The 10603-nt window shown below is 37.2% G+C and overlaps 1 protein-coding gene across 1 annotated transcript; it reads left to right on the top strand.

Annotated features, from left to right (window-relative positions):
• The first annotated feature begins 8144 nt into the window (after window positions 1-8144).
• On the top strand, window positions 8145-10603 carry LOC119690860 (odorant receptor Or2-like). Its single transcript, XM_048622145.1, has 4 exons — window positions 8145-9113; window positions 9290-9388; window positions 9950-10105; window positions 10538-10603. Exons 1-4 carry the CDS (start codon window positions 8232-8234, stop codon window positions 10583-10585), a joined length of 1185 nt encoding a protein of 394 aa, XP_048478102.1. The 5' UTR covers window positions 8145-8231; the 3' UTR covers window positions 10586-10603.

The raw sequence follows: 10603 nt of genomic DNA, 5'->3' as shown, positions 1-10603 counted from the left end.
TTCGAAACCGACTGAAAGCTTTCAGACAACTGCGGCGCGCGCGCATCTTTTCTGCCCCAACGCGACGAATCTTTCCATCTCCCTCTCGCTCAAGGCGCGTGCATCCACACAGTGATAGTGCTATCTCGCTCTAACGCACTGTCACTGTGAAAATTAATGAAAATGCGTGCGTAGCGACGGTCGTCTTTAATGCTTTGGACAGTTGCGTAATGAACCCGCTCAATGATTTATTTTCATCGTGATTGATGTTTGTTTAGTCTTTTTTGGTAGGGATATGTTTTGATTTTACTTATTATAGTTTATTGGACAAACCTAGAGATAAGTATTCGATTCTATTTGAGTATAAGGTCATGCGTAATATTTATATTTTACTTATTGTTCTCGTACTCAAAATCTAATAATTTTACCGTCAAAATTAGGATTTCATAAGCATACTTAGGTTAATTATACATTGTACAGTATAATAATATTAACGTTAAATTACAGGTTTATTTTACTAAAAATGTAGGTAAGTACTAATTATGATTATCGTACACTGTTATATCAAAACGGCAGGGACCAAAATGCATACGAAGGATTAGCGTTGCCGCTAATCCGAAAACAATAACCAGAAATAACTGACTGTTTAATTGAAAGGGGGATATTTTTAAATGAAGCGCACTCAATATTCACGTTCATTGATGAGTGAAATGTAATTGAATACGAAAATTAAAATGGCCACTAAAGATAAAAAAATATGCCATCATAATATCAGTAGGTATAATATTTTATTATATTATAATTGTTAAAGCTTTAATTACTGTTATTCCCTATAATATCAGACGATAACTTCATTTACCGAGATAGATAGAGACCACTTCTCTAGCTTGACTATATACGTAGAAACGAAAGATTCGGAGAGCTGTTTTGCAATGATAGGCTTATGAATATAAACTATGTATGTGTCATCTATCTAGTCTAGGCCCCGCTTCACGGTTCCGGTATCGCCATTGATACCTAAACTCGTTTAATGCGCGTTCCACCTATCACAACGCCGTATTTATGGTGAATCGCGATGTAGTGACGTTTATCTACCCGTCAGGTCCGTAACCCATACAGAGGCAACAGGAGGTAAAACACCTAACTTGCCCTTCAAACATTCCAATATATTTTTTGACATTAGGAAAGTATCTATCAATCAATAGCTCAGTGCGACCGGGAGCGTGCCACAAATTAGTAGCAACTAGCAACGAGTGGCAAGAAATAACGTATCCGGTAAAACTATCGGATATAGCATTGACACGTGCGTAACCGGTTTTTTCCGGTTTCGGTATTTCTGGATCGCTTTTTGTTGATTTGAGGGCTTTGTTTTTGCTTTGTGGGTTTTTCTTTGCTACGTTACTTTGTTTACTATTACTGGATTATAAGTTAAGTATAAGTTTTTTTATTCACTTACCTATCCATAATTATGTATTAAGGTGTATGCTTACAATTATCGTACGTAAATAAATGCAGCACCCCTAGCGCTAACAATAAACAAATAAATGAAATGAGATGAACCTATAAAGCTGATAGAAAAACCTAAAGGCATCTCCGTTTGCGTTAACTATCAAAACTTACATTCATCACATCACACAGTGCATGAATAGGTAATATCGACGGTGGAAAGGCAAAATGGTTTAAGCGCCATGACATAAAATGTTCACCAGAGCGATTTAAAGTTTGAAATTTTCGAAAAAAAATCATATCTCTGTAATTATTCTAGCTATGGCTTTGAAAATTAAAATACGTTAAATTGAAATAGTTTTCTATGTTATTCTGTATATAAAATGAATGTACATATTCTATTTACTGAAATAAGGGACATAAGACATAGGCATCTGAAATCTCAGTCAGGTAAAATTGGCTTAAACGACATTAACATTTTAATTAAATACAAGTAAAAACAATTTAAACACCAAGGAGATTTAACCATCACACCAGGATAATGTTTTATAATAATTTATGTTACTTTAAACATTCCATAAGAATGAATTAACCGCCAGACTAAGGCAATTTATATCTAAGATGAATGACTTAAAGAATAAATGAACTTATAATTGGACCTCAGAACTCGAGAACGGTTGAACCGATTTTGGTCTAGAAACATTTGTGGAAGTCCAGGGAAGGTATAAAAGGTAAGAAGGGTAGGGTATGGTAGGGTAGGGTAGGGTAGGGTAGGGTAGGGTAGGGTAGGGTAGGGTAGGGTAGGGTAGGGTAGGGTAGGGTAAGAAGCGGTACCTGCGGGCCAGCTAGATTGAAAACAAAAAATTCATAATATATCACCAAGTCGAGCAAAGAAGCGGCATGGCCGTACCTTTTCTCGAAGCATTATTTTATTATAAACTTTATTAACATATTGTTCACCGCGAAATCACTTTGAGATTGAGATCCAAGTGATCAGCAGGTTTACATATTCATTAATTAATAATCATAATCCAACCGACATTTCTTCGTCCGTCTCTATGCCACCATTCTGTCACCGCCTTTGTCCACCTTCCGTCCTGCCTTCGAGCCAAGTTTCCTGCCGACTCCCATTTCAGTTCCGTGACCTGCATACCGACGTCGAAGACTTTTGTCTTTTGGTGATTTACCACGCTGGGAATACGGTCTGTAAGCGAAATTCTTAACATGGATCGCTCCATAGCTCTCTGTGCAACTCTGATTCGGTGCACAGTTTCCTTGGTCAGCGTCCATGTATCGGCACCGTATGTTAGTGTGGGCAAGACACATAAGCAATTATCAATCCATAAGCAGCGTCGCTCGCTTTAAACTATCTGTCAGATTCATACAAGATACGCTAGATTTGATAAGCAAGCGACGATGCTTTAGGATTGTTAATGGCTAAGTTTTAGTGGTGGTAACCCCAAAGGACTATCACAATGTGAGTTGGGTCTCACCCGACAGCCGGACCGAGAACCAAATCGACCGACGATTAGTCGAAAATGGAGACACTTCTGGATGTTAGGAATAAGAGGGTTGCTGATGTCAATAGTGATCACCACTTAGTCGATGGAAAAATGTGCTTGAAGATAGCGGGAGTTTAGGAGCAGGCCACAAGATCTGCCAAAGGTGTCGTGTAAATAAGCTGCAGGACCCACAAGTTAGAAGAAAACTTAGTATCCAGATCGGCAACAACTGGCATCAAAGACGTGTTGTTAAAAATTTGCGAAGAAATAATAAGGCACAAGGAACACTTAAAGAATGAATGGATGTCTAAAGAAACATGGGATATGATCAACCATCAAGGAAGACTTAACGTCGAACTAGACGACCATTCTAAAGAAGCACTTGCGTACGAGTATTTTCTTTGTGAACTTAATATCAAACGAAATTTATAAAAGGACAAACGCTGCTAGGGGTAACCCTATATCCAGCGATGGTCTCATCGGCTGCCATAGGAAACATGAAGGATCTATACAAAGCATCTTGAAGAACATTGCAACAAAACCCAGGATATCTCCTTGTTACTATGAAAGATTGACTTTCAAGATGGAATAGCCACATTGCCGAAGTTTTTAATGATCCTAACCACCACCTGGGGAGTTGGATGCAGATGCAAATATACCAGGAGCATCTTGTATCTTGATGCATAATCGTAATCATTATGATTAATAAAATCGGCAGGTCTTACAGGCTAGTCAGAGGCCTTCGGGTGGCTTGAAAACGTCTGACAGTTGGGTAGCCCACTTACCCGAAAACTCTCTCAGCACAAGATTGGTTGTGTTGGGGCCCAATAACCCGCGCTAGGCCAACGTGGTAGACTAGGCCTAAACCATTCCTTCATTGGAAGGAGACCCGTGCCCCAGGAGTGGGGACGTAATGGTTCGTGATGAGATTTATGACTATCCTGCATCTTGACAGAAATTTAAATATCCAACCCCCGAATAAGACGAATTGATACGGACCATACGATCGCTGAAGAGTGGCAAAGTACCAGGGAACGATGGATTTCCTACGGTGGCATAAAAAGCAGGATAGATGGAATATACCAGATATTGCACTCTTCAGCGATGGAGGATGATGAAGTGAAGTTAGAGAAAAGTTAATTTAATTCATGTCCAACTTTTTCCTATAAGGTTTGCTTTTCGTTGAAATACTTTATTCTGAAAATTATGGGATACAAACAGGTCGTGGTACTCGTGGTCACTGGTCTTCTATTTCGTATAATTACCTAACAATTATCAAAATCGGTTAAGTTGATCTAGAGATTTGCGCTTGGGAACACATTTTCGGTTAGATTTTTATATAGATAAGAAATCCTGTTTCTGACTAGATTTCGATATAAATTATTTATGAATAAGTTTATTTATGATATATAATTATTATTTTGTATAAAAAGTAATGTCATGTTAATACAATACAAATATTTTACATTAAGAACCATATTGTCATAGAAAAAATATTTTATAAAAAATAAATATTTGGTTGGATCCTTTTAGAGAAACGTTAAAATTCCCTACTTGCATAGAAACAGCAATTTAGGCGAAAGGATCCAAGTGCATATTTATAACTCAATAAATATTAATTATAGCAACACTATTATTTAGAACCTGTGTAAAGAGTAATATAATAGATATCATAATTTAATGTAGTTATCGGTGATATAATCAAAAAATATTTACAGTTTTATACTGGCGAACGAATCTGAGTTTGTACCTACGTAATTACGCTGCGCACGCGGCGCCAACTGTCGCATAGACGCACGTCCTCTCCCAATGAACGTCCCGGCGGGGTGCTGAAGCGACACCTTTCCAACCGGTCCTATTTATATTATTGGCGTTTTCACACAATATCCTTCTGGATATAACAGCTTAAACACCATAGACCGCTTCATTGCGATTCTTTTGAATTGTTTTATATCACTTATATCAATTATCCACAAATCGCAAAAAGCTGCTTAAGTGCCAATTGTACCACTAAACAGATTTAGGTAAAGTTGTATTAACCGCCAAACGCCGCGAGTAAGGCTGACTGGTAAAATGGTTTAAGTGCCAGTATGGCTTCAAATTACAAAATTGTAAAATGTATTAAGTGATTTTATGTTATTTTTGACCAGAAGGCATTTTGTTTTATATCAATTACGCAATCAGGTAGGTCGCTTAAGTAACTAATGATACAAATTCACATTAGTTCAAAATGAATTAAGTCACAATGTTTTACTGTTTTAGTGAGGGTACAATGTTTTATATAACTTTAGTTTTGATCAAGTATGTTTGAACATACAAATGACTAAAAAAGTGGCTCTTAATACAAGAAAAAAGTATTAAGATTTCCAAAATCACCGTTGTCTTAAGCGCCAAAAAGTGCTCAGATCGAAACGAGACCCGCACCATTCGAAAGAGAAAAATCAGGCGATTCCAACGGTATATATAACTCATATTCGCCAAAAGTGGCGGATAATACATTTTGCCTTTCCACCGTCGATATAACATTCGACCAAGGTACTTGTCTCCTAAACTTCATAAAAAATATATTTATAACAGTTTTTTAATTTCTAGTATACTTATATTTAATTGCATTGGGTTGTAGGATTATTGTGGAAATATGCTTTATTCCAAATTGATAATATAATATTACAGTGATACTACCTTTCAGCCTAAATTGTTCATGGGAAATCCTTTTTAAGGATAAGGGCCTGTGTCAAAATGTCTGTATAGTGGCTACCTGTCGGATAAAAGACATGCTGTCACGCTCTGTAATTGTGTTTTAGACAGCGACAGCATAATTATTTTATCCCACAGACAGCCATTATCCATACATTGTGAAACAGGCCTAGCCTCCTGATGCCCACGGTCCTTCTGTGAGTACTTAACGAGTATAGTTGTTACTGCCCAAGCTATAATATATTTTTTCTGGACTAAATGCCCACGGTCCTTCTCCGAGGACGAATACTTTGTGTTTGAACCACCTTTGAATTTACCGCCACTATTTTTTTGGGATTGCATCTATGGATTTATCATTTCATCACTGACAGCTGTCTTAAGTGTCATCTGAGGATAATCAATCGTTCATTGAAAAAACGTCAAAAAACGGAACCATGGCGGGGCCACCGTCGACTAAGTAAGTTGTAAACTCATTTTACTTATGTGATCTAATCATTTAATACAATAACTTTAATGAAAAATGAAACCTTATTGTTAAGTATATCAGCAAGTGACGAATACTAATATTTTATCAATTATGTTTCTAAATAATATTCTATGATCATCCATTTATATTAGTACTCGTCTGAGTACCGTGGTCTTCAATTACATAAACGTTTAGTCATCACTTGAGGACTCTGGACTATAATTTTAGATAGACTTTTTTATGTATTTTTTTACAGAATATAATGCGAAATCCAAGAAATTGAAGCAGATTTAGCTATGTCGGACATAGATCTCTCGGAGGACGATGACGACGACATAAATGACTCACCATGAACCCGTAGAATTTGAATTTTGTGATGATGATATCCAGGAGCTGCTAGCTGAGCCTTTCATTTTATCGAAAGCTATCTTATTTTGTTCCTCTATTGATCCCAATAATTATAATAGTTGATGAGTGTAAGAGTTTATCTAGAATAAATATAAGTTCTAAACTTATGTAAGACTGATTTAAAGTGTTAATTGTGTTCCTAAGTGGTTCTTATTTCATAAGTTTTGTTATTTCTAACAAATTACCTCATAAATATATATTCTACCAATAAATTAAACTTTTTTTAACTGCCCACGGTCCTCACTTGAGGACTAATTATTTTCGAATTTAAACCTATTGAAACTGGTTCCTTTTTTAATGCATTACCCGTACATACTACTAGGAACACTATATAATATTTTTTGCGACATTTATTCAAGTTTAAGTTTCTGGGCCGTAAGCTAGGTAAACGCAATAGTCCTTGTGTGAGGACCGTGGGCAGATAGTCCTAAAAAATAAAATAACGGCTGGGCGTCAGGAGGCTAGTGTAACTCGACGTTGCTACTTTTGTATAATTTGGTCCCGGGCCATTTCTATTAACCAATTTTCCGTTCGTAGAAGCAACCATTAAGACACCAGGAAGCGTTTCCTTACCATTAGATACATTAAATGTGTTCCCAAGAATGCCGTTAGTAATTTGTAGTCTCTATGCGTTCACCGCATGGCGACCGTGTGTCTACCGTCCGTAGTGCTAGGAAGTGCATAACGTTACTCTATGGATACTTTAATACACTCGCGAGTAATGAAAAAATTCCAGTGAGAAATGTTATACTCGTAAAGATCCAAAACTACGAGACCGATTTCAAAAGATCTTTTACACAGTTAAATCACCACGTATTTATAAGACAAAGTTGCCTCCCGTGTCTGTCTGTATATTTATATGTAAGCTTATATCTTTTAAACTTCACAACTGATTTTGATGCAGTTTTATAAAAAGATAGTAGGTGGAATGCACGCATGTATGAAAAAGGTAGGAAAATCAATGTAAGTACATCAAAATCCAACCATCTAGAACGGAAGATAAATTAAATTACTTTGTACAAATGATGTTAATATTTTCCCGGGATCGTCCCGGCCGCCCGTCTGTCTGCCGACAGCTTCCGGGACGGCGCGTGCGCAGGATACTATTGCGTAATTGTTATTTGCCATTAATACATTTATTACATTTCAAAGAATCTATCATTGTGCTATCCGTCCACCTAAATGACCTAAGTTAAAATCCCCGACGTTCAACATTGAAAGTCGCATAACTTTTGAACGGCCAAGCCGATTTTGATAAAATGTAGCTAAGAACACTCGTTGTTACATTACCTATCATCCTTAATCTTCCAAAAGGAAATCGGCTCAGCCGTTTGGAAGCTACGTTACGCTACACAGACACGTGAAACTTATAACACCTATTTCAGTCTTGGGTTAAATGCAAGCAACAAAAATCCTTGTAAAATTTTAGTACATCATTTTGCACCTTAATTAACACTCTCACACCAGTAATTATAATTTCCAGCGAAACGTAATAGCTCAATAATTTTGACGTGACCGATACTTGCCCGTATGTAATTAGATGTATTATCATAATCCACGATAAATTGAATGATATTTTATCCATAACTGCGATTAAAGTGACACTTTATAAGATTTAACACCTTCACATTTTGGATATTCTTGCAAACGACCACGGTTAAAGATATACATTGTAAAGTAAAAACAGTTCATATAAACCGCTCTCATTTCTTGAGTTTTCCTGCCTTACAAAAATGTTGAGCATCAAACGTCGATTAAAAGATTCGCAGAAGACCTTACTGGGGATTAACATTTATTTGCTAAAACTCAGTGGAATCTGGAAGCCACACTCTACATTTTACAAAATACTATCTGTATCCTACGTTTTTATTTACGGCGTGTTCAACATATTTCAGTATATTGACTTCTTCAAAGCTTGGGGAGAGTGGGACTACATGTTTATGAACCTTTCCTTAACCTACGCTTGTATGTTGGGATTGATAAAAATTATCAGCTTTCGCCTCAACTTCCATCTTTGGGAGGCGGCTTTTGATGCCATGAACGAAATTGAGAAGAAATTTAACAACAAAGACCATCCAGCCATCCGCGCCATTTTAGCTCAATTCACTTTTCGCATGAGGTTCACAACCATTGGATTCATTTCCACCTGTTTCATTACGCTTATTTTTTTCTGCTTGGAGCCGATTATAATGAATGCTGTAAATAACGACAAGAGCCAACCGTTGAAGCAAATTGCACAAATGTGGAGCCCTTTCAGCCTAGAAACAAATCTAGGGTATATGATTAACATTTTCATTCAGTTAATAACATCGTTTTTATGTGGATTAGTCAGTTCCGTGTATGATACATCTGTGGTTGCTGTACTGGTATGGTTTCATCTGCAACTGGTGGTGCTTCGCAAGGAATGTTCATCTTTAGGAGTCTTAGATGATTCAGATAAGAGTGGTGAACTGTTTGTTTCCGAGGAAGAGTTTTTGAAGCGCTTGAAGCAATGTCATAACCATCATTTGGCGCTTTTGAGAAGTTATCACTCGTTTAATACTTTGCAATCGCCAATCATGTTCGTCAGTCTTCTTGGATGTACCATTGTGTTGGGATACTCAGTTATCAACCTGGTCAGTTTCTTTATCTAATCATTTACTCAATAAAGTAAACATTTCCGAATTGAGATGAATATTTTTCTGATGATAGGAATTAGCTTCCTAAGCAGCACAGGTCTTAAACTGCATTTTCGATTGGTCTTCATCACATAAAGTAATATCTTCGAGTCAATCTTTGTTCCTATCCACAGACAGGCAACAGCAACATCCTGTCCGGCGGGCTGTACTTCATCAGCACCTTTATCGAACTCTTCATGCTGTACTGGTTCTACAATGACGTCACTGTTATGGTAATTAAATATGACAGGCAGAGGTTCGTTATCGACGTCGACAAATTCGTTTTATGTCAATAAACTCGTTCTACCATTCAAAGGGCTGTATTTATGGCGAATCGCGATATAGTGACGTTTATCTACGTCGACAACATTAAGTACCTATATATTTGGTTTTTGCCTCACCCAATTTGCAAGTTTATTATTAAAACATGAATAGCCAATGAAAATATTAGGGTTTCTCACCGCAATAATATTTCGGATTCGTTACCGACGTAGATAAACGTCACTTTATCGCAATTCACCATAAATACCTACGGCGCTGTGATTGAAGTGAAGGCATATAGGCGCATATTAAACGACTTTATCGATAACAAACCCGTGCCGGGGCGGCAAGTGAACGCCTTTCGTAGAGCCTGGTCCGATCGTACAACTTTATCCAATAAATATAAGTACTAAACTACATGGCCCGGCCAACTTCATACCACCTCTTACCCTACCCTACCCTACCTTTTAGCCAAATCGGTTCAGCCGTTCTCGAGTTTTAAGCAGACTAACGAACATCAATTCATTTCCCAGAGCCAGAAGGTGTCCTCAGGCGTGTGGGAGTCCCACTGGTACCGCTACTCCGTGAGGTCTCAGCGCCTGGTGCTGGTGCTGATGCAGGGCCTCAACACGAGGATGGTGTTCAGTGCTGGCCCGTTCAATGACATGACTCTCGTCACTTTCCTTGGCGTAAGTAGTTACAGTCCATCTATAAAGTCCTGAAAACGGTAATGTAATAAAGACCGCTTTTTATCGATCTATTGCCATTATTTAAGCAAAGATATTTTTAATCGTTAAAAAGATATTATTAATCGGTATTTTGTTTTTTTTATATATATATTTAACTGTTTGTTTATTGTAGATAACTGACAATCATAAAAAGTCTGCAAAATCGCGGTCTTTTTATGTTATGACTTTATGTAGTTGGACTGTAGTTGTAGCTATACACTTTTGTACCTTGTCAAACTAACAAGCCTAGGTAGCTTCTTTCAAACATTGACGGTTTGTGAGTTACACAAGGTACAAAAAGATAGACCATAGTATACGGTAGCAGTCATAGACCTCTCCCAAGGAGCGCCACAACTCCTGCTACAAAATTTATTTTATTATTTTATGTTTCAGATTTTGAAGACGTCGTATTCAGCTTATGCGGCTCTATCGAACATATAAAATAATAAAAGCTTCTCA

This window comes from Plutella xylostella, chromosome 7 (assembly GCF_932276165.1).
Source record: "Plutella xylostella chromosome 7, ilPluXylo3.1, whole genome shotgun sequence".
Classification (NCBI taxonomy): Eukaryota; Metazoa; Arthropoda; class Insecta; order Lepidoptera; family Plutellidae; genus Plutella; species Plutella xylostella.
The sequence above is the reverse complement of the archived record's forward strand: the minus strand, read 5'-3'. Positions and strand labels throughout refer to the sequence as shown.